The sequence below is a fragment of the Nicotiana tabacum genome, chromosome 3, assembly GCF_000715075.1.
Source record: "Nicotiana tabacum cultivar K326 chromosome 3, ASM71507v2, whole genome shotgun sequence".
NCBI lineage: Eukaryota > Viridiplantae > Streptophyta > Magnoliopsida > Solanales > Solanaceae > Nicotiana > Nicotiana tabacum.
Window position 1 is genome coordinate 109,042,495 of NC_134082.1, and position 25,631 is coordinate 109,068,125.

General features: G+C 38.0%; 2 protein-coding genes and 1 pseudogene across 5 annotated transcripts; 1 reads left to right on the plus strand and 2 right to left on the minus strand.

The window, feature by feature from the left end:
- Positions 1 to 3,009: 3,009 nt before the first annotated feature.
- Positions 3,010 to 16,790, plus strand: LOC107787060 (uncharacterized). Of its 4 annotated transcripts, XM_016608579.2 has the most exons (10): positions 3,010 to 3,146; positions 12,487 to 12,801; positions 12,904 to 12,936; positions 13,532 to 14,307; positions 14,530 to 14,821; positions 14,905 to 15,126; positions 15,307 to 15,480; positions 15,830 to 16,018; positions 16,111 to 16,224; positions 16,311 to 16,790. In XM_016608579.2, exons 2-10 carry the CDS (start codon positions 12,670 to 12,672, stop codon positions 16,620 to 16,622), a joined length of 2,244 nt encoding a protein of 747 aa, XP_016464065.1. In that variant the 5' UTR covers positions 3,010 to 3,146; positions 12,487 to 12,669; the 3' UTR covers positions 16,623 to 16,790. The 4 variants fall into 4 exon arrangements, with proteins under 4 accessions (XP_016464065.1, XP_075105884.1, XP_016464062.1 ...); XM_075249783.1 differs by lacking the exon at positions 12,904 to 12,936; XM_016608576.2 differs by lacking the exon at positions 3,010 to 3,146 and having other exon boundaries at positions 12,060 to 12,801.
- A 20-nt stretch (positions 16,791 to 16,810) lies between these two features.
- LOC107787059 (cytochrome P450 81Q32-like) lies at positions 16,811 to 19,377 on the minus strand (annotated as a pseudogene).
- A 1,017-nt stretch (positions 19,378 to 20,394) lies between these two features.
- On the minus strand, positions 20,395 to 22,633 carry LOC107787058 (xyloglucan galactosyltransferase XLT2-like). Its single transcript, XM_016608575.2, has one exon. The coding sequence runs from the start codon at positions 22,359 to 22,361 to the stop codon at positions 20,823 to 20,825; it is 1,539 nt and encodes a 512-aa protein (XP_016464061.2). The 5' UTR covers positions 22,362 to 22,633; the 3' UTR covers positions 20,395 to 20,822.
- Between the last annotated feature and the right edge of the window lie 2,998 nt (positions 22,634 to 25,631).

Genomic DNA, 25,631 nt, shown 5'->3' on the forward strand with positions numbered 1-25,631 from the left:
CATTGACTACCGACAGTTGAACAAGATAACAATACGCAATAAATATCATTTTTCCTTGTATAGATGACATGTTTGATCAGTTACAAAGAGCTGCCCACTTTTCAAAGGTTGACCTCCATTCTAGTTATCATCAACTTAGAATCAAAGATGAAGATATTTCTAAGACTGCTTTCAAGACTCGATAGGGGCACTATGAGTTTCTTGTGATGCCTTTCGGACTGACTAATGCTCCAGCGACATTCATGGATTTAATGAATAGGGTGTTCAAGCCGTTTCTGGATAGATTTGTAATAGTATTTATCGATGATATCCTGATATATTCTCGTAGCTAAGGAGAACACGAGGATCATCTCAGGACTGTGTTGCAGACATTGCGAGAACATCGGCTCTATGCTAAGTTCTTGAAGTGTGAATTCTCGCTAGACTCGGTAGCATTTCTACGACATATTGTATCCAAAGATGGAATTATGGTACATCCTAAGAAGACAAAAGCTGTGGAAAAATGGCCCAGACATGCTTCTCCTACAGAGATTCACAACTTTTTGGGCTTAGCAGGATATTACTGGTGTTTTGTGCAGGATTTCTCCAGAATAGAAGTGCCACTAACTAAGCTAACGCAAAAAATGCAAAGTTTCAGTGGACGGAGGAATGTGAGCAAAGCTTTCAGAAACCCAAAATGTATCTGACGACTGCACCAATATTAGCCTTACCATTAGGTTCCAGAGGATTTATGGTGTTTTGTGACGCATCGAGGGTGGTATTAGGATGTGTTCTCATGCAAAATGGTCATGTTATATCTTATGCTTCAAGACAATTGAAAAAGCACAAGCAAAACTATCCTACACATGATTTGGAGATGGCTGCAGTGGTATTTGCTCTAAAAATTTGGAGGCATTACCTTTATGGCGAAACTTGTGAGATTTATACTGACCATAAAAGTATGAAGTATATCTTTCAATAGAGAGATCTGAATCTTCGGCAGCGTCATTGGATGGAACTACTCAAGACTATGATTGTTTTATTTTGTATCATCCTGGAAAAGCCAATGTGGTGGCTGATGTATTGAGTAGAAAATCTATGGGGAGTTTGGAACATATAGCTCCTGCAAAGAGACTTTTGGCCAAAGATATTCAGAGACTAGAAGATACAAGTATCAGATTTAGTGTCGGAAATTCAGAGGCATTGTTGGCTTGTGCTCGGGCTAAGTCTTCATTAGTTGAGCGCATTAAGGCCACCGAATATGAGGATGAACGATTATGCAAATATAGAGATGAGGCCTTAGCTAGTAAAAGAAAGGATATGATGGTTGAAAGTGATGGTGTTCTTCAAATGGGTGACAAGCTATGTGTAGCAGACGTAGATGAGTTGAGACATGCTATTCTTAAAGAAGCTCACAACACTAAATACACTATACATCTTGGATCTACAAAAATGTACCATGACCTGAAGCAATTTTATTGGTGGGAAGGTATGAAGAAAGATGTTGCTAACTTTGTTTCTAGATGTTTGACTTGTCAGCAGGTCAAGGCTGAGCATCAACGACCTGTAGAACTACTACAACAAATTGAGATTCCATAGTGGAAATGGGAAAGAATTACTATGGATTTTGTCACCGGTCTACCACGAACTCTTAGAGGTTATGATTCGGTGTGGGTAATTGTAGATCGACTGAAAAAATCAGCACACGTTTTGCCAGTAAAGACTATATATGGAGGAGTGAGGTATGCATAGATATTTATGAATGAAATTGTCCGACTTCACGGAGTTCCGGTATCCATCATCTCTGATAGAGGATTACAGTTCACTTCACGTTGGAAATCTTTTCAAGAAGCATTGGGTACACGAGTAGATCTTAGTATTGCATTTCATCCACAGACAGACGGACAGTCGGAATGTACCATACAGATCTTGGAGGATATGTTGAGAGCTTTCATTCTTGAGTTTGGAGGTAGTTGGGACACTTATCTACCGTTAGCTGAATTTGCTTACAACAATAGCTTCCAGTCCAGTATTCAAATAGCACCATATGAAGCATTGTATGATAGAATATGTCGTTCTCCTATAGGATGGTTTGAAGGTGGTGAGACTAACTTATCGGGACCCGAACTAGTACAAGAAGCTATGGACAAGGTCCAGTTGATCAGATAAAGATTATTTGCAGCTCAAAGTAGACAAAAGTCTTATGTTGATAAGAGAAGAAGAGATTTAGTATTCACAATTAGGGACAAAGTGTTCCTACGAGTCTCCCCTATGAAAGGTGTGATGCGGTTTGGGAAAAGAGGCAAGTTGAGCCCCAGGTTATAGGACCGTATGAGATACTAGACCGAGTGGGTGCAGTGGCTTATCGTTTGGAACTTCCTCCTGAGTTGTCCTTTATTCATCCAGTGTTTCACATCTCAATGCTAAGAAAATGTATATCAGACTCATCTCAGGTGATTGAAGCACCTGCTACACTGCTTGATGAGAAGTTGTCTTACGAGGAGGAACCGATGGCTATTGTTGATAGGCAAGTAAGAAAGCTACGGTCAAAAGAAATTGAGTTCGTAAAAGTCTCATGGCGAAATCATACAGTTGAAGAAGTTACTTGGGAAATAGAGGATACTATGCGAGTTAAGTACCCCCATTTATTTCAGTCTACAGGTACGTATTTGAGTTAAATTCGGAGACCGAATTTCATAAGGCGGGGAGGATGTAATATCCTATATTTTATTATTATGTATTAATAATAATAATAATAATAATAATAATAATAATAATAATAATAATAATAATAATAAGAAGAAGAAGAAGAAGAAGAAGAAGAAGAAGAAGAAGAAGAAGAAGAAGAAGAAGAAACTAGCTATAAAAAACAAATAAATGAAGAACTAACTAAATAAACAAAACAAAACAAAAAAAAGGAAAAAGGTAATGAAATTAAAATAAAGGGCCGAAAGGGCCCATTACAATATCTGCCAAAAACGAATTGAAAAGGGTTATCAGACACCCTTATAAGAAAAACGAAGCAGAAAGCTTCAAAACGGCAAAAAGGAAAACGAGCAGAAAAAGAAAAAGGGGAAAAGAGAAGAAGAAGAAAGCTTTGGGCAAAAGTCTTAAGAATAATTGAGAGTTGAAGTTGAAAGTATTAAATCTCTCCTTCGACTCAAGAGGTTAACTTTCTTCTCCTCATCTGTTGAATTATTTCACTGTATCTATACAATTTCATGTAGTACAAAAGAATTCAATTTTCTCCTATATATATATATATATATATATATATATATATATAATATACAATTACTATGGAGATAACAAGGCTATAAAGGTTTGGTTTAAGCAGTGATAGGTTTACTTCTAGAGGAATAAATTATACCAAATAGTTTAAAATTGATAGAACTATGGACTAGTTCTATGATTAAATATAAACCCACAAACTAAGACTCAAACGTGAACCCCGATGATTGGGTATTCTAAATTAGTGATGGATTTAGCCTAAATGAGGCAATTAACATGAGATCGATATTATGTAATTATAGATTGATTGGAGGAATTTGTACGAATTGCTCGAAGTGAAGCATTTGGTATTTGGTCACGAGTACTATGAGTAGTAATCTTACTGCAATTTGTGTTTTCATAACTTGTTTGATTTACACATGATTTTTAATATGAATATGTTATTGATTATTTTAAGTTGCATGTGGGACAAGTCTTTTACTTGATATGATATCGAAATAGTTATTTGAGAAGATTACCGTTGTTTTAAATATTTTCGTTGTCACTAGATCTGTTTTACTGTTACTTGAATTTACTGTTATCGAAATGAAATTATATGATTTGATAAGAACCGAAATGCCCTATATTGATTTAAAATATTTTCTATGAGTATATACGGATTACAGAGACAAGTATAAATGGGAGTAGACATTGAAGGATCCCGTAGCTAACGACGGGTTCGTTAGACCTGGTGCACCTTGTAATTACAGATTACCGTTATAGCCCTCGCTAGTGGGAAGGTAGAACTAGCATACCGTTACCGATTTTCCTCGATTAGGGACTACCGTTATATTTGACTTCTTGCGAAGAAGTTCACAGTTATACCGATTACATGATCCGTTCATTAAAACCTCCCAAATGTGAATATTGATATTATACAGTGGTTACCGAGCTTATTACTGAACTGTTAACTGTATTATACTACAAGAAAAGCATGATGAGACTGAAAATTATTTATTGTTTTTAAAAGGGCATTTTTATGTTGTTTTCTATTTGATATACTAGCATGTATTCTGACTTGTCCCCAATAAAAACGGTTGTGGTTAAGTGTTATTACTCACTGAGCTAGCGACTCATTCCCTGCTAAGTTTTTTTACAAAGACAACAGTTGACGCGGGCGAGAATTTCGTTAATTAGAATGCACAAGTTGATAATTCTTGGTGAGCCTCACACTTGTTCGCGGGGGCGAGAATTTTATCAATTGTATGGTCTTTTCTTTGAACTCTTAGAGTCGCTCCATGATCATTCTTTTAGTGTCTTGAGTAGTCTTTTTTATTATAGACTTATGTTGAGTAACACTCATTCTTATCAAATTTAGAGATATAGTAATATTTCTAGTTGTTAGTAGGTGGACTGTTAAAGGTAGATATTTATTTTGGTTAATTGATAAAGTCATTGTCATTTGAATTGTTATTAGGATGTTTGGTTGCTGATTTGAGACAGGAAAATTTTTGGGATGGTCCAAAAACAGGGAAAACTCTGTCCGATTTGCGGTAAAATTTCCGATGAGGCTTACTTGGGAGCACTAGCTCCTGAGCACCGGTCACGGTCCTAATTTGGGTCGTGACATTAGGGGTAGGAGGTAATCAAAATTAAATATTTTGCTATAAACATTAAAAGGTATCTATAATATAATTTTTTTAAATAATATTTATTTAAAATAAATAAGGAGTTAGTCTTTGCAACCGGAGGTAAAAATTCCTTTAATAAATTGAGACGAGAAACTGTTTGTGAGGATGCCCAAACGTGCGGGGAATAGAAGCAAGGTTTCATTTAATTGTGGCAGTTGCTCGTGTTCTGAAATTTGCACTTTTCCATACATTTGTAAATCAAAATTATGTCTAGAATTGAAAGGATCGATACAGGAGCTTCGTGTGCTCTTTTGCTTCTACTGTAGCATTTTTATGAACAAAATTCAGAAGTTAAAAATGCGAATTGATTATATCGAAATGATTTTGTCCTTGAAACATTCGCTTTCTAATTGTGTACGCTATTTAGCTCTTGTACTACGAATTCAGTAATCTATTGGGAATAAATCCCGTAAAAATAATATTTACGGTATTAGTGATAAATGAAGAACACTAAGTTATGGTGAAATTAGCAAGAATAGAAATGCAGCAATAATGACATCAAGATTTTACGTGAAAATCCTTCTGAATAAGGGAAAAACCACGGTCAAGCAGAGCAACTGATATCACTATAGTGAGGAATTTTACATTGTGTAGTAACGAGTAAAAATACTCCTAAAACCACTACACCCTCAAAAGAAATAAACACTCTTTTGCTTTTTCCACATCACTACAATATCTCTTACACTCTATTTTTCTTCACAAACTATTTTCTTATAGTTTATGGAATACCTTGCTCTCTCTCTTTCTCTCTTTGTTCGTGTGATGAAATGAGAGTTGAAACTCTCCTTTTATAGGCAAAACCTTACTCTCTAAATCCTACAATATTTGACAATTTACACACACTTTTCACAATCTCAACAAGGTTGGCTACCAAACCAAACCAAGTCAACAAAATTGGCTACCAAATCATACCAATTCAACAAGGTTGACTACCAAACTAATATCAATTCAACAAGGTTGGCTACTAAACCATTTGAATGAGATGGACACAATCAATCTCCCCCTCCAGTCTCATTCATCTAGAGGAGGTAGCACTGTCTTCTAGTCTGAGTGCATGTCGACAAGTTCTTTGCATAGCTCGAACTTGTCTCTTAGTACCACCTTGGCCAACATATCAGCAGGATTTTCACTTGTGTGAATCTTTTTGACCTGAAGTGATTCGTTCTCCACTTGCTCACGAATCCAATGATATCTAACGTCGATGTGTTTTATTCTCGCATGGTACATGAAGTTTTTGCTTAGGTCTATTGCACTCTGACTGTCGCAATAGACAACATACTCCATCTGTCGCAATCCAAATTCTTGAAGAAATCTCTTGGGCCATATCATCTCTTTACCTGCTTCAGTAGCCGCAATATACTCCACTTCAGTTGTAGACAGTGCGACACACTTTTGCAACTTCGAATGCCATGAGATAGCTCCCCCTGAAAATGTGAACAGGTATCCCGTAGTAGATTTACGATTATCAAGATCACCTGCCATATCAGTATCCGTGTAGCCATTCAAGATTGAATCAGATCCTCCAAAACACAAGCAATCTCCTACAGTACCTCTTAGGTGCATGAGTATCCACTTGACTGCTTCCCAGTGTTCCTTTCCAGGATTTTCAAGGAATCTGCTAACAACACCGACTGCATGAGCAATATCTGGTCGACTGCATACCATTGCATACATCAAACTTCCGACGACAGAGGAATAAGGAATCTTGGCCATTCTTTCTTTTTCCTCTGTTGTTGTTGGACACATCTTCTTGCTCAACTTCAGTTGACTAGGAAGGGGTGTGCGAACCAACTTAGCACTTTTCATATTGAAGCGCTCCAGTACATGTTCTATGTACTTCTCATGTGACAAGTAAAGCTTCCTTTCGTTTCTCGAACGAGTAATTCTCATGCCCAACATCTGCTTAGCATGACCCAAGTCTTTCATTGTAAAAACTTATTCAACTGTTTTTTCGACTTATCAATCTTGGAAGCATTCCTGCCCACAATCAACATATCATCCACATATAGCAAGAGGATGATAAAGTCATCATCAGAAAATCTTTGTACAAACACACAGTGATCTGAAGAAGTCTTCTTGTAGCCTTGCTCCCCCATAACAGACTCAAACTTCTTGTACCACTGTCTGGGAGCTTGCTTCAATTCATATAGACTCTTTTTAAGTTTGCATACAAAATTTTCCTTACCCTTTGCCTTGAATCCCTCAGGTTGTTCCATATAAATCTCCTCTTCTGAGTCACCGTGAATAAAAGCAGTCTTCACATCCATCTGCTCAATCTCCAAATCAAGACTGGCAGTCAAACCAAGAACTGTCCGAATGGAGGACATTTTCACGACAGGAGAAATACTTCGTCAAAGTCAATACCTTTCCTTTGACCAAATCCCTTGACAACCAATCTAGCTTTATATCTGTGCTTCAAACTATGTTCTTCAGCTTTAACTTTGAACACCCACTTATTCTTCAAAGCTCTCATGCTCTTAGGCAATTTCACCAACTCATAAGTATGGTTCGCATGCAGAGATTTCATCTCATCTTGCATGGCTTCAATCCATTGATCCTTATGCTCATCTTCTATGGCCTCCGCATAACATTCAGGTTCTCCCCCATCAGTGAGTAATACATACTCATTGGGCGAATAACGGGAGGAAGGAGTACGAGGTCTAGAAGACCTCCTGAGTAGAATATCTAACTCGTCCACAGCTTCGTGAGTAGGAGCATTTACCTCATCAACATTAGCATTTTTATTACCATCACCATCAATATGCTGATCTAGAATATGGTACTGGGCATCACCATCATCATTGAGCCCTCCAATGTCATCCGCATTTGTATGAGGAATTTGATCAAGATTAACTAAACCTTCAGAACTTGGAGATTTTAGCTTCTCCGCTTTGTTAATATCTTCAATGGTTTGATCCTCCACGAAGATAACATCACGGCTTCTCACGACCTTCTTCTCAATTGGATCATATAGCCTGTAACCAAACTCATCAAGGACATAACCAATGAAAATGCACTGCCTTGTCTTAGCAGTTAATTTTGACCTCTCATCTTTAGGCACATGTACAAAGCTTTGCAACCAAACACTTTCAAGTGGTCATAAGAAACATCCTTGCCATACCAAACTTTGTTTGGAACATCACTTTGCAAAGCAACCACAGGGGATAGATTAATAACATGTGTGGCGTGACACAAAGCCGCACCCCAAAAGGAATTCGACAACTTTGCTTCAGAAAGCAAACATCTGACTCTTTCCATCAAGGTCATGTTCATCCTTTCTGCTAAACCATTAAGCTGAGGAGTCTTTTGGTGTTTGATACCTTGTTGCTTGCAGTATTCGTCAAACGATCCACAATATTCACCACCGTTATCAGTACGAATACACTTCAGCTTTTTTCCAGTTTCTCTTTCAACTGAAGCCTGAAACTACTTAAAGATACCCAACATTTGGTCTTTAGTCTTCAAGATGTAGACCCAAAGTTTCCTTGAGCAATCATCAATAAAGGTAGCAAAATAAAGTGTACCCCCCAAAGTCCTTGTCTTTATTGAACCACATAAATCTGAATGCACCAACTCAAGCAACTCTGTCTTTCTTGAAGGAGGATGAGACTGGAAAGAAACTCTTTTTTGTTTTCCAGCCAAGTAGTGCTCACATTTTTCTAATTTTACACTTTCAAAATTTGACAACAATTTCTTCTTGGCCAGAACATTTAGTCCTTTCTTACTAATGTGGCTAAGCCTTTTATGCCATAACGTTGAAGAGTTATTGCTCTCAACGACATTCACCATATCAATACAAGCAGAGGCCGTAGTCCAGTATAGACCACGACGTTTTTTCCTACTAGCCACAATCATGGAACCCTTAGTGAGCTTCCACTTTCCAGCACCATTGGTACTGACATATTCCTCATCATCCAAAACACCAATAGAGATCAAGGGCAAACAAACATCAGGTGCATGTTTTACATTGTTTAAAACTAGTTTAGTTCTAATACTAGTTTTCAAACAAATCGTTCTAACACCGGCCACCCTAGATATAGTCTCATTACACATACTCAAAGTTCCAAAGTCACCTTGCGTATAGGATGAGAAAAATTCCTTCCTTAATGTCACATGAGATGCGGCACCACTGTCCACAACCCAGCTTGACTCATCACAAGCAATATTTATCAGATCCGCATCAAGGACGGTAACAAGATCTTCTGTAGTGACGGTGGCCACACGATTGCCATCTTCTTTCTGTTCTTCCTTGTCTCTATTCTCCTTTTTCAAAATCTGGCAGAACTTCTTTGTGTGTCCTTTCTTCCCGCAATGATAGCACTCAATATCTTTAAGTCTGCTTCTGGATTTGCTTCTATTATGTTCTCTATTTTGAGAACCCCGATTCTTGCTTATCCCTCTAGAGTCAGTCACCAAGACATCTGAAGAGGAGGAACCCTGAGATTTTCTTCTCATCTCTTCATTTAAAAGGCTGCTCTTGGCAAGATCCATAGAGATCACACTATCCGGAGCAGAATTTGATAATGAAGTTCTAAGAATTTCCCAAGAATCTGGTAGGGAACCAAGTAGAAACAGGCCTTGAATTTATTCATCAAATTTAATGGCCATAGCAGATAACTGGTTCATGATCCCCTAAAAATTATTCAGATGATCTGTCATTGCGGAACCATCAAGGTATTTTAAATTCAACATCTGCTTTATCAAAAACATCTTGTGTTTCCAGTTTTTTGAGCATACAAACTTTCAAGGTGCTCTCATAGGGTCTGAGCATATGTCTCCCCAAAAATATGGTTCAAAATATTATCGTCAACCCACTGTCTAATAAAGTCGCAAACCTGCATGTTTAACAAATTTCACTCTTCATCTGATTTATTATCAGGCTTTATAGTAGCGAAGACAGGTTGATGAAAATTCTTGACATAGAGCAAATCTTCCACTTTGTCCTTCCAAATGGCATAGTTTGTGTCATTCAAAGTAACCATTCTACTAGTATTGGCTTCCATCGTTTATCACAAATACAAATACTATTTATTATGAGATCAAAGTAATTCTTTCTGATGTGGAAGTTCAGACTGTGTTGCAACCACAGAGTATACTCAGACAGAACCTTGGCTCTGATACCACTTGTTGGGAATAAACCCCGTAAAAATAGTATTCATGGCATTAGTGATAAACGCAGAACACTAAGTTATGGTTAAATCAGCAAGAATAGAAATGCAGCAATAATGACACCAAGATTTTACGTGGAACCCTTCTGAATAAGGGAAAAACCACGGCCAAGAAGAGCAAATGATATCACTATAGCGAGAAATTTTACACTGTGTAGTAACGAGCAAAAGTACTCTTGAGACCACTACACCCTCAAAAGAAATAAACACTCTTTTGCTTTTTCCACCTTACTACAATATCTCTCACACTCTATTTTTCTTCACAAACTATTTTCTTATAGTTTATGGAATACCTTGCTCTCTCTCTTTTCTCTCTTTGTTCGTGTGATGAAATGAGAGTTGAAGCTCTCCTTTTATAGCCAAAACCTCACTCTCTAAAGTCTATAATATTTGACAATTTGCACACACTTTTCACAATTTTAACAAGATTGGTTACCAAACCAAACCAAGTCAATAAAATTGGCTACCAAATCATACCAATTCAACAAGGTTGGCTACCAAACCAATACAAATTCAATAAGGTTGGCTACCAAACCATTTGAATGAGATGGACACCATCATAATCAAATGATCACTCAATTATTTGAAATTATATAGTAAAATTATCTTTTTTTGTTTGTAATAGAAAGGTAAAATACCTTAGATCACCTTTAAACTTGGCTCAGATTATTAGTATCCTCTCCAAACTATACCTGATCCTAATTATCTCCCTACACTTGACAATATGAATTTAGAAACCCCCTGATCTGTCACATGACATAGCAAGTGGTATTAAGTGCACTATGGCACGTGAGAGAGCTCTCAAACAACAAATATAGGCCCCCAAATAACATCCCAACGGCAACAATTTTCCTATTTATAACATCCCCCGTTACCCAAACTCAAGTTCATACATTTCCCTATATTTTTTATTTCCCTATAACATCCTCCAGGGAAATGCATGAACTTGCGTTTGGCTTTAATGGAGGATGTTATAAACGGTGTAAAGCGAGGCATTTTGCATATGTCTCAGCGAGACGTAAGCCCCATGGTATTTAATTTTTAATATTTTATAAAATAATATAATTACAGTAAATATTTATAAACAGGTAAAATTGCATAAAAATTAAAGAAAACTATAAATATGTATATATATATATATATATATATGTGTGTGTGTGTGTGTGTGTGTTTGTATGTGTGTGCGCGCGCACTCTATTCCCACAAAAAACTAGTTAAAATAATTTATTATACGCTACTTACAAGGACAAGTAACTTGAGTCAACGAATAAAGTTTTCTACATAAAGTAACTTGAGAGCTCTCTCACGCGTCATGGTGCACTTAATACCACTTGCTATGCCATGTGGCAGATCGGGGGTTTCTAAATTCATATAGTCAAGTGTAGGAGGTAGTTAGGATCGGACATAGTTCTAGGAGGACACTAATAATCTAAGCCAAATTTAAAGGTGGTTTAAAGTATTTTGCGTAATAGAAACATCACTTAACTGTTTATAGCGCACTTAAAAAGGCACTCAATTAGAATTCTCAAATGAAAAAATATCTAGCCGGCCCCTCCCATATAGTTCTTTTTCATCGAAGAAAAGGGGAAATCAAAAATGTATTCTTATGGTAACAACACCGCTAGATCAGCAAGGGATTGGTTTATCCACTTTATATCAATAGCATACAGTAACCCTTGTACCTTGAGGAAAAGGGATTAAAGCTTATTCAAAAGGTAAGTGTTAATGTTACGTTAATAATCACAAATCAGATGAATGCACAAGAACAAGTAACAGATTATCTAGTCCAAACCGAATACAGTATTTAATTTAGCTAATGGTTAGGCATTAGTCAATATTAGTGGCAAACCACAAAATTAGTAAGTAGAATTCCCAAAGTTGGCCGGTGGAGAGTGCGTTAGAGACATTAGTCCTAAGTCACGTACATTTGTCAACTCTGTCACGTAGTTGGACGCACGCATAATAACTTGTTCATCTTCGTTTTCCATTCCTCTTTACTCATTATTTTCCAAACAAACAGTCTCCCACAAAGAAGCCAAATTCAGTGTACCCTCAAATTTAAAGGTTTAGTAACAAATTTGGTTTTTGGTTAGTCTTAGTTGAATTAAGTTCAGAGAAGGAGAGTTGCAAGTTACTATCAAGCCATGGGTCTTGGGAAGAAGAAGAAAAAGGGTGCTTCTTTCCAAATTGATTACATTGTACATATCCAGTCGATTAGGCCATGGCCCCCATCAGAATCATTGAGGTCTGTTCAGTCAGTATTACTTCAGTGGGAAAATGGCGATCGCAATTCTGGATTTGTGACTTCCTCTGTTGAGGATGACTATCTTGAAATTAACAAGACTTTCACCTTATTCTTAACTTTATGTCGCGAGAAAAAATCCAAAGATAAATTTCTAAAGAATAATTTGGAGTTCTCCCTGTATGAATATACAAAGGAGAATGCAGCTCAAGGTCAACTCTTGGGGACAGCTTCAATTAATTTTGCAGAATATGGAGTTATCAAAGAAACATTAGCTATTAGTGTTCCTTTAAACTGCAAGAAGAGTTCAAAAAGCTTGCTGCAGCCATCTCTATATGTTAAGGTTCAGCCAGCAAAAGATAAACAAGAATCAGACTTAATGATTGATGATGCTGAAGATGATTCGGATGTTGCTTCTTACACTGATGATGATATTTCGTCGCATTCATCCTCAACTTTTGCCTCTTCTGTTTTTGAAGCTGCTTGGGCTTCACCATCTAACAATGTAAAGGTATTTCACATTCAATCAAATTCCATCATTATGATTAACTGCTTGTGCTTCTTTTACTGATGATGATTCTTCCTTGTGGACTATGACTCTTCTGTTTTTAAGGTGGCATGGCCCTCACCATCTCGAGTTGTAAAGGTACTTGAGTTAAATTACCTTAGGATTGTGTATTTTAACCTATTGTAGCACCTAATTTGACTGACAAAACTGCCTTATTTTTCAGCTTATTATGGACGATTATCATTAGTTATCTTTTAACTTATATGATTGTGTAAAACACTATAATGTATTGATGTTAAACTCATTATCCTATTGGTTAACAAGCATTCAGTTAGCTCAACCTCATTTAAATTCCATGGAAAATCTGAACGGTTTTGGTTGAAATTTATCTGCAGCTTGAGGATCCTATGAATCTAGTTTCATATCGTGCTTCTACTTTTCTCCGGCCGGGAACTTTCGGCTTATATTCCCTATAGGCCACTTGTAACAACTAGACATTTGACTCCAATGTCAGCCTCCCTCTTCCTCAACAGAAAGGGGAAATGAAAAAGAAGCATTAAATCAAGCTTTTTAAAGTGGTAGTTGATCTAGATTGCAATGTCACTAGTTATGTACCAGTAGAGGACCTAATGAATTAAGGATAAGGTTAATTATGGGATACCATTGTTAATTGTATTTTCTGTCCATTGTAGTGTTATTTTCTGCTTAAGATTTTACTGACATTAAATTGCAGAATGACATGCATGAAGAGGCAGCCAGCGGAATGAGCAAAACTGAAGAAAATACTCAGATATCTAAAGAAAAATACATTGACAGATTGATATCAAAAATTACGTCTTCACATATGCATACTCAGGCAGGTGTGGACAGTCAAAGTAGTGCGGATGAAACAACAGAACATGATTTTGGACAGGACGAACTGTTCCTCGATGACACAAGAGACTTGTCAGACAACAAAATAGCTAAAAGTATGAAAAGACAAGGTACGATGAGTTCCATTCGTAAAGCTCTTGGAGCTCAGATCACACATGGTCGATTGAAGGCAGTGAAGTCTGTTCAGATAAGAGACTCTGCAAGTGCAAATGTATTTTTGGGAAACACAGAGATTATTAAGAAAGAAATGAAAGAACACGCAACAATAGAAACTAGTAGTATTGCTAAAAGTACAGTAGTGGAGGACAAAAAACCAAAGAATACTACCAGTACTTCAGCAACTGAAAAAAGGGCTCCTGCAAACGTTATGTCAAAGAGTAAACCTGAATCAGAATCTAGAATTCAGATGCTTGAGGAAGAACTGAAAGAAGCTGCAGCTATTGAAGTTGGCCTTTATTCTGTAGTTGCTGAGCATGGAAGTTCAATGAACAAAGTTCACACTCCGGCCAGGCGCCTTGCTAGATTTTATCTCCATGCTTGGAGAACAAAATCCACTGCTAAACAGGCAAGTGCTGCTAGAGCCGCTGTCTCAGGATTAGCTTTGGTCTCAAAAGCATGTGGAAGCGACGTTCCAAGGTACACTCTTGTGATTGATTGTTTTATTAGCTACTTAATTTTCTTGGTACTTCTAATTTTCCAGCTTTTAATTAATAGATCAGCATCAATCTTCCATTGATTGTAAATTAAGTGGATAGTGGACCCAAAAAAACAGCTTATCAATATGTTGAAACAAATATGTTTAAGGATAAAATTGGAAACTTTACAGGATTTCTCTAATTTTATTATTTTCACAAACAGGCTAACTTTCTGGTTGTCGAATTCCATTATGTTAAGAGCAATCATCAGTCAGGCTGCTGCAGGAGTGCAATTTAATGAAGGGGCACCAACTGAAACTACTGGCAACAGAGGTAGGTCTGCGTTGGAAAAAATATATATGCAGCAAAGCATCAAATCAATTGCTAGCCAAGGGAACAAGAGTCATTTAGTTAAGCAATATTATAACTGGGAGGACATCGAATCATTCACTCAAGCATTGGAAAAGCTTGAAGCCTGGATTTTCTCCAAAATCACCAAGTCTCTTTGGTGGCAGGTTGATCACCTAATTTTTCTGAGCTTTTCTCCCATAACAAGTGCTACTTTATTTACAGTTCAGTCACTTATTTTTGCCTGCAGACTCTGACTCCACATATGCAGTTTTCGACTGCAAAAACTAGTAAGACTAGGGGCTCAAGGGTGAAGAAAACATATGGGAGTAGAAATTCATTGGGTGATCAAGAGCAGGGCAAATTTTCTGTAAAACTTTGGAAAAGGGCTCTGAAAGATGCCTGTGAAAGGCTTTGTCCACTTCGGGCAGGCGGCCATAAATGTGGCTGCTTACCTGTTCTGCCAAAGTTGGTGAGTTGATTCATCAGAATGAGGTGTTTTCTGTTTTTTCAAATAAGCATCCACTTCATTTCACTTGTACTTCCACTTCTTGTTTGAGTGATTTGTGGTTCTAGTCATTAACCAATTTTCCAACATTTTGTTCTTTCTTTAACAATGGCTTATTGTGAAATGTATTCATTGTGTTTCCAGGTAATGAAGCAGTTGGTGAGTAGATTGGATGTGGCAATGTTCAATGCTATTCTTCGTGAATCCATCGAAGAAATGCCAACAGATCCAATATTTGATCCTATAAGTGACCGTAAGATCCTTCCAATTCCAGCAGGAAAATCAAGCTTTGGTGCTGGTGCACAGTTGAAAAATGCTGTGAGTAGAAAAAGTTAGCTTAACCATGACTAGCTTCATGCTGGTTTTTCATTCTTCAAGTATTATATTTATATCATGTACTTCTATTATGTAAGCATAGTTACACTAATAGCAATGACCAGTATTTGGAGAGAATATGCAGCATCCTATTAGAAGTGAGATATGGTAGTGCACATGTAGTTTCCACTGCTTAAGTTCTTTCCCTTAAAAATACGTGAAAATATTACAAGTGTCAATTTTTCTCAAAAGTTGAAGATCTCTTGATTAACTCTTTAGAAGGGAAACAAAAACTATTTTGGTTCAAGGGAGTATTTATTTATCGATCATGACTATTTTGGTTTGTTGATAGGTTGGGAGCTGGTCTGGATGGCTTACAGATCTTATTGGCTTTCAAGATGAAGTTTCACCCGAGTATAATAACATCTTTGGGAATGACAAGAAACAAGAATCATTCAAGGCTTTTCATCTCCTTAATGCATTGAGCAACCTCATGATGCTTCCATTTGAAATGCTCATAGATGCATCCACAAGAAAAGAAGTTAGTCCAAATTTCCCTTTAAAATTTATCAACAGATCAGTCTCTAGTAAATTTATTTTCTCCATACTTGTTTCTGAACTTGCTGTTGCTAGGTCTGCCCAATATTTGGTCCAGCTTTGATCAAAAGAGTTCTCACCAATTTTGTTCCAGATGATTTCCGTCCTGATCCAATTCCAATGAATGTCTTTGAGGCCCTGGATTCTGAAGTAAGTTTTCCATCTCATTTTGTCCTATTTATGGAGCTAATCTGAAGTCACATACCCTTTCTTACACAATATTTTTCCTGATTAAGGATGTAACAGATGCTCCTGGAGAATTGCTGACTAGCTTCCCGTGCACTTTCACATTGCCTGTCTATACATCTCCTCCAGCATTGTCTCTCACTACTTTTATAGAGAAGGTTGGCAATCAAGCTCCAAAGATTAGGGGGTCATCTGTACTCAAGAAAACGTACACCAGCGATGTTGAGCTTGATGAGCTGGACTCACCGTTTACTTCGTTCCTCGCTGATAGCTTCAAGGATTATCCAAATTTAGCAAAACCTGCTAGAAATATTGTCAGATACCAGCTTCTCCGTGAAGCGTGGAAGGAGGTTCAACAGTGAGGAGACCAGCAAGTTTACATATTTGGTCAGTTCCTGCCTTGTAAGAAATGATGTTATTTTCCTTTCCACTGAAGAACAAACATTTCCGAGTACTTGTTGCAATTGGGAGTTGTAACTATCTTTGTTTCTAGTTTTTACACTGTTAAAAAGAGTACCACATATATTTGATCCGGAGTATCTCAATGACATATCAGAAATGTAGATAGTGCAATATTATATGAGAAAATGAAAATACATTTTACATTATTAATTCAGACTCCCAAAACATTAAGATATTTCTGAAAGAACTTTGTGAAAAATGTCACGAGCTTCGCACCTAGCCATGAGTGGCTCGGGTTTTGGCATAGTGAGACCTTTTCCTTCCGTCAAATCAACCACCTCTTCGCTTACCCTTTTCCACTCAAAACACTGCACTAGAGTTGCTAAAGCTAAACCAACCACACATTGAGCAAGTCCAGAACCTGGGCACGCTCTCCTTCCCATTCCAAATGGCAATAGCTTCCATGATTCGGCTTGCACACCTTCAAACCTTTTTGGCTTGAAGCTCTCTGGGTCCTCCCAAAGTAAGGGGTCCCTGTGGATGGCCCAAGCATTCACCAATAGCATCGTGCCACGAGGAATGTGGAAGCCAGCGACCGTGCAATCATCAGATGATTCATGAGGCACTAGCATTGGTGCTGCAGGGTACAATCGAAGTGTCTCTGAAATAATACTTTGAAGGTATTTCAGCTTGGGTAAATCTGCTTCATCCACTAAACGATCTTTACCCACATGGTCGTCTATTTCAGCTTTGGCCTTTTCCAACACCTCTGGATGATTGAGTAGAAGAGACATTGCCCATTCTATTGTTACAGATGATGTTTCAGTCCCGCATTCAGCATGACCTGCAGTTGTTAGTTAATGAGAAAAGTGTCTGGCAACTGCTTTTGTTAGTTGATATTTTGATATTCCCAGGTTTCTATATGCAGAAACAATCTAGAACTTTAAATCAGTGGATACCAAGACAACTATACTATGTTTTGGTGACAATTGCTTCGACCTTAGTATAAATATATAATTATAAAAATTTCAAGCACCTGATGCGGCCTTTTATATACATCATGTCAAGAAAATGGGCATTGGGCCTAACTCAACCACAAGCTAGTTCATGAGATGAGGATTGGACAAAATCACATAAGAAACAACAATCCAATCCTTCAACCCCACGAGCTAAGGATTGGCCAAACCAGATAAAGAGACAACAATCCAATCCTTCAACCAATAGGGACATTCTAATATCTTGTTGCCTAGAACAGATACCCAGAACAAAACACATAATATGTGTGGACCAATATTCACTAAGTCAAGAATTGGGATGATTAGCCTGTGGCTAAGTTAAACAAAGATTCTCAATTTAAACATAGAGTGGGAGATGCAGCAGTGAAGAGAGCTTACCGATATTATTCCTTTGATGATTTGATCAGAGTAATATTCTGGTTCTGATTCTTGCAGAAAAAGCAAATGATCAATCATGGTATTTCTGCTATTATCACGACGGTGTTCATCAATCAAACCTTGCAAGAGCGCGTCCATTTTGCTACCAAGCCTGGCCAAATTCTTCTCCATACTCCTGAAAAAGCAACGAAATACTGCAGGCATGAAATCCGCGGGGTTTGATGCACCCCCATATGAAATAACCTCTTCTACAAGCTCCCGAAAATTGTTTGCCTCCTCGTTATCTACCTCTTCACCATAATATCTCTTTCCAGCTACCATTCTCATGATAATATTGTACGACATCTGAAATAACTTGGACTTGAGTTCAACAGGGGTCCCAAAACTCCCACCCGAGTTTTGAAACACTCTATGAACAAGAAGCTTGACTTCATGTTGTCTAATGGGCTGAAAATTGTTGAGACGGTTGGTGGAGAAAATTTCAAGTGCGCAGAGGCGGGGGAGGGTGCGCCAGTGAGGTGAACCAACAACAGTAGTATAATTATAGCCTATGTATTTGCCTATCATTAAACGAGGGCGATTGGCCAAAACAATATCGTTTTTGGTGAAGCATTCTTCAGCAGCAGACGAGGAGGACACTACCACAACAAGACAGGTACCAAAATGAAGAGAGAAAACAGGGCCATATTTAGTTGAGAGATTAGCAAGAGTGCGATATAGAGGTTGAGATAGAGATGGCCTATAATAGGAAGTTTAAGTGCTGGGGTTGGTGGGAGATTAATATGTTGTCTTCGACTTGAGGAAACAAGTTTCAGAGCTACAAGTAGAAAGAAAATAGAGAGTGAAGTATACAACAAAGTTTCTGAGTCAACAAATCAATGGTCCTATGTGTTAGTTACATCGTTCTTTTGTTTGTGCCCCAAGTTAATTCTCCACCAGTCCATCTTATAATAATCATTTTTCTCTTCCTCCTTTAATTTATTAAAATAAAAGCTGGACATGATAAGGAACGAGAGGTTAATATATATTATGCTGCTCCAATATTTTTTGTTGAAAAAATGGGACAAGGCGAGAAATCAAACTTTCACCAATGCTTCTAAGATTCCCATGCGTTTCAAAGAATTATTTTAGCTTATCAACTGTCGGGTCAAAGTTTGCTATGCTCTTGATATTAGCATAATCCCCAAGCAAACTATATTCATTGGCTGGTTGTAAGCCAAGATTTCTACACCCAAATCGAGTGATAATTACCAAGCAAAGCAAGCTCCTGGAAACTCCTCCCTCCACCCCCATGAGCTTCTGGAATGGCACCAAGATGCATATTACTCCGACGATGTACATCTTTAATTTGACATGTTTTGGTCTGGTTTATGCATTTTACCACAGCTTTAATTTGCTTTCTCAAGTTATATGAGATATTGCAGCACTTGTACCTTCACTATTAGTTAAACTAGTTGAGAAGAGAACAAAGAGTACGACTTTTTTACTATTTCTGGTACAAATACTATGTTATTCCTGTACCATTTCTTTGATCTTATTTACTTGGCACAAAATTTAAGAAAAAAAAAGAATATTTTTGAAACATGTGGTCCTAAGGAGCAAAAGATTTGTGGGTCATAAAAGTTTTTCAAAGGCTAAAGTGGATAAAATAAAAGGTTTAAAATTAAATTGTTTCGAAATATAAAAATGTGTCTTTTTTATTTTTAACCGACTAATAAGGAAAATGTATCATTTAAATCGAAATGAAGGAAGTATTAATTAGCGGATAAATTTTAATACGGTGATTACAATTAAATTTCAAATCATTTTAACACACGGAAGTGATGGAAAAATATCTCTTGCCAATGAAGTAGTTGAATGTCTATGGAAGTTCCTGAGATTTTAGGAAAAGTTCAATCGACATATCAAACGCATTAATTTCCTTCCGCTAGAGATTATACTTTTTAATGCACGTTGAATTATGTCATTTACTTAATTACCTCGATCTTTCTTTCATATCAGCAAACGATCTCAATTCCTTTTCCCAAATGAAAATATCATTAATGGAGTTTAAGCAATAATTTTATTATATCGTCCTTAAAGTTCAAACGAGAGCTTTTTCTCTAATTTTTTTTCCTTTTGTTTCAGTAATTAGTAATGTAAACTTTCAAAATATGCCATTTTGCCTTCTAAAATTGTTCTATTAGCTAAAGTCACATTCTAAGCTAAGCAGATACGACATTACATTCAGTGCGAATGAAAATGCATTACTTTTTAAAGTTTAGGGCTATGTTTTCTCGACGAGAAGCTAAACACTGTTAGATACAAACGATAAGGTAAATGTACTTTGTCTGCACTAGGTAGAAAGGTTAATACATACTATAAATATAAATGTGAGAGACAACAAGAAATGTTGCTCTCAATAAACCCTTATTTTAGTGCATTGAACTGAAAGACAAAATCAGAAAAGAAATTGCCAAAATCTGATCAATATAACTCTTACCTGCAGATTAACATGACTTGTCCTCACTTATTCGTCTGATCTTAACACAAATTTCTAGAAATATTTGGTACATAATACATGTATAAAATCCGAGCTCGCCATCATCCAGCAACCTAAGCTGATTCTAAAAACTGAGAATCATGTCAGCAGCAGCCACACAGAATTACCCATCCTGCTTCAAACTTGTCCCTATATTTATAGGATTATGCTTATAGCTCAATATAAAGGGAAAGAATTATATACTTTACATTCATCAAATCTCCCAAATTATGAACTCATCATCTTCAACTGCCCATATCAACGTATTCCTTCCATTCATTTTCATCCTTGACTCTCTTCAATACTCCTTCAACTGCAATTTCAAATGCATCCTTTACACTCCCAAGACCTCCACTTGGCCTTGCATACACTATTCTTGGAATTGTTTCTACTACTTTCTCCCTCATTTTCCTTACTTGATCTTTACTGTAACTTTTCAATATTTCCTTAATGGACGCCGTTCCATTTCTCACTGCTTCCGGGTCTATGAAAACCGAATAACTCCCCGGTTTCTCCGGTAAAAACCACTGGTACTGCGTGTAAGCCGTTCGTCGCCAGAAAAAAACCGGCACTGAACCGGTCACCATGCAATCGAAAACCGACCGCCGAGTCAAGCTGTCCCCTTTCGGCTGTAAGCAAAAATCGGAGCTCAAAAGTGCTTTTTGGATTTCTGACGAACCGTTAGAGCACTGAGTCACGGCACAATCCACGACTCGGCACGAGTCCGACTCGTTTCTGCAGTAACTCATTAACCTCGATCTGAAATCACTGTTGATATCCCCACGCGCCGCGCCAATGAACGTGAAAAGACTCGTGCGGTTATAGGAAAGCACAAAGTTCTGCCATTCCCTGAGTTCTTTCTCGGAGTGAGGGTGGAATCCAGTAGGGTAAGGTACACTGATATCATTTGCATCCCACGGAGCCCTCTCGATGGTGAAACGCGAAACGTTCTGCATCTGTGGCCGATTGAGAAAAGTGGAACCCCACAGTTTCTCCGGGTCACCTAATCGCCGGAAATCCCACGTTATCCGACCCAGAGTCAGGAAATGGTCCGACCCGTTATATCTTTTCCAGTACTTTTGCCTCTGGACCCATTTCAATACTTTATTGCTAAGCAAATCACGGTTTTCAATTTCATCCGTCCATAGGTATTTCCCTACAGCCTGTCCGGCGTAAAACGGAATGTAGAAAGCAGTAGCAGAATCCGGGTCGTTTGTTCTACATCTGTAGTTTAAAAGCCGGTAATGAAATATTACCTCCGATGAGAACTGATTTGTCCGATACCACGCTGCGGAGAGATTTCCCGGCAAGATTCCGGCGAGGTCCGTTAATCTTTTTCCGTATCCGTCATTGGTGACAAGTCCACACTGCCACTTCCATGGGTCTAGATCGTCGCAGGTAGTTAAAGCTAAGTCTTTGTTGAATTTGGAAGGGAGATTATAAACATAAACACGACCATACTCGCATTGGGGATCTCCGAATGGATAAATAACATTTGGATCATGATGGGGGGGTCTCTGTATGTCGGCAAATAATGCAGTTTCTGAAGGGAAGTGGTGGGGTGGGGAGTGGGTTGAAAAAGGGAAGGGGGAATTGCGGGTGAAAATGAGAACAACGAGTTGGAAGAAGAGGAAGAAGGTGAAAAGCCAGAAACGTGGGTGTGTAGAAATCTGGTACTGGAAATTGCTCAGTGCATTCTTGAGAAAGTCGTTGTTATTGGCTTTGGGAGGTTTGCGTAGGGTTTCATCGGCTTCTAGGGACTCGTCTGGGTAAGGAGGAAGCATTTGATGAGAAATGGAGACTGAATCTAGTCTAGCAAATTGGGAGAATTGTTAGAAACAAGAAGTGGCTGTAAAGTAGAGAACAGAGCAGATGGAGGACAAGTGAGAGTGATAGTATAGTATTCTTTAGGGAGTAGTATAGTATTCTTTAGCAGAGTGGTGCTTCGCTTTGTGTAACTGACGTTAAACAATTTTAGGTTCTCTTCACTATTACCACCGACAGAGACACCCAGCTTTTACTTCTCCTGACATCAAGGGCAAATCATTTGTATAATTCAACAAATAATTTTTAGGATTCTATATATTATACATAAAAGTTACCTATTGTTCTAAATAGGAAAGCCAATCCATCAGTAATCACGCAAAGAATACTTAGACGAAAAAGTTAAGGGATTTATTAATCTTTCGGATCTTACTTTATCAAGACTCCAGCGGGGTCCCTGTGAAATAATACTACAGTAATTTTTTCTCTTCTCTTTTCTTTTACGGAAGCTAAAGACCGAGTCCCGCTCCTGGGTAATTCTGAACGAGACAGAATAAATAATTTTGTGATGGTAGACCTACTTTGTGTCATAGGATTTTCTCCATCTTTAATGTAAATGCTATCGTTTAACTTGATGCAATTATTGAAATTCCAAATCATTCATTAATTTCTCAATAGTACGGAAACAATCGGTTTTAAAACAATTCTCTGTTCTCTCTCTTCCTTTCCTTCAGAATTCCATGCCAGTAACAATATGTCCCAAATCCCAAATACAGATTTGGATCTACACATCCCTCCAAAGCCACCAGACATTACCACTTTAGCTAACTCCGAGGGAGAAATACACAAAATACTCTCATTCAAAGAAAAACTTCGAGCCTATGAATCAATGTCAGACCCTAATCTAATGCACCTTGATACTCCCATATCCCCCTACAGCACGAAATCCTACCTCCGGCTATGGACACTATGGGAAAGGATGTCATAGACCCAGCCAAATACATCACCAAACATATTAAAGAAATCAATCTCACTGAAGAGGATCGGAATCGGATGTACACCCCATGGAAATACTCTCTTATCATAAAATTGATAGGGAAAAGAATTATGCACCACTACTTAAAAGACAAAATCTCCTAATTGTGGAAGCCCACCGAACCTTTTTCACTAATTGATTTGGGTCATGACTATTTTATCATAAAATTCACTAAAGAAGAAAATATGATGAAAGCTCTGCAAAACGGACCATAGTTCATCAATGGTTATTTCTTATCTGATCGTCAATGGGAGCCGAACTTTGTGGTGGAGAAGGCAAAGCAAGTGCACACAGCAGTATGGGTGCGCCTACCCCAACTTCCTACGGAATTCTATGATTGTATATACTAAAAAAGATAAGAAATTCCATAGGAAAATTTCTCAAGATCGATGCATGTACCAGTGCTACCCTTAGTGGCAGATATGCGAGATTATGCATCGAATTTCCTACGGACAAACCGGTTCTACCATGCATAGTAATAAGCCCACATCTACAACTATTAACATATGAAGGAAGCAATTTTCTCTGTAAAAGTGTGGTCACTTGGGACACACAGATCAATCTTGCCACCAGGATCAAAACACTTCACAAACTACACAAGAACACACCGAAGACACATGTCGACCTCAATCGTCATCGGAGTGTCAGTGGCAAATAGTGAACTTCCATAAAAGAAGAACTCAAGGTAGGAGAAAATCAATGGAAAATCAAACAATTCATCCTGCAATCGTCACCCCAAAACTAGGTAACAATATTGTTGTTAAGATATATGAAGCGGCCTCAGGTAAATACCTTAATACTCAAAATCTTTACTACAAAGAAAAAATTTATGATCCCCCAGAAAACACAAATTCTAACATAAATCCAATTATTACCTCCTTAAATAATACTCAAACCCCTAAAAAGATGGAAGAAAATGTCTCTATCCCCACACATAATAAATTGTCTAATTTAATGGACTATGAGTCCAACTCTAACACCCAGACGGCTGATGCCAGGGACAAACATTCCCTCTCTCCAACCTCTTCGATAACTCCAAAGTTGTTCCACTCCTCAACAAATCTAGCCACTACAAACATAACATGTGGCAAACCTTTAGCATGCACTAATACAAACCCTAAACTACTATACCACTCAATGACAGCTAAGCACGAGTCTAATACCTACCCTAAAGAAATTACAAAATCTTCTGTCGCTCGTAATTTTGCCAAACAAATGGCAAATCCCATTGGCCATGTGTCAATATTGCTCGATAATCCAATCACAGTAAATCAACCTCTCCAAAGCTCTCTTATCCTCATGCATGGAAAATCTCTTTGCGAAGATTTGCAATCATTTCATACAATTGAACACTCAACAATTATGTATATATCTCCCCCATTCTAAACACTGAATCATCAAAAACCCATATTCACGAAGAAACAGTACCTTCTCCAAAAACTCTAATGGAAAATTTTCATCCCTTCCCCCGCAAATCCCCTTCCACCCTCCTACTTTTGTATCTCCTCCCCTCCCTCCCAACCAGGATCCTCTAACCTGGATAGAACAGAGGCTACAGGGTTATGCATCCTTTTTTCCGATGATCATCACCGAACAGGAGGTTTGGATTGTCCTTCAAACCCCACATTTTCTTGCGCAACTCATATCGGAGGGGATGGCACTAGCCATGGGGAACTACATCAACCACATGTGGTTAGCAAATATCCTAGACCCACTAGCCCCGGCCTTAGCTCCGGTACTCTTCCACAACATGCAGGTACACTGGAACTTGCACCAACAATTCAACCCTCTTAACAACATGGAGCTACTCTATCAACTACCATTCTTCACCCCAGTGGACCTAGTAACGAACCAACCCATCTTCTACCCATGGCAACCAATTCCCCAACATCACCCAAAACCACTGGAGATCCACCGTCAACACCCTCACAACCTTCAAGAACAAGAGGAACACGAGATAGCAAAAGAGATGGTAGAGGAGGTCACAATCCCACAAGCCAGGGGATCGTTCACCGAAATTTCAAGCATCAAAGAATCATCTCTCATGCTATTCCAGGAGATGGAGGACAAGAAATACATCTTCAAATGTCCAATAGCTCTCTTCAAATGCTCCATCGACTTTTGCCCTCCACTACTCGAGGCAATGAAAAATTTTGCAGTGGTACTCAGTCTATCCTTGAGGAAATTTCCTCCATTCCCACAAGCGGGGATATAAATCACACCACCCAATAACAATCATCTACCGGTGAATAGA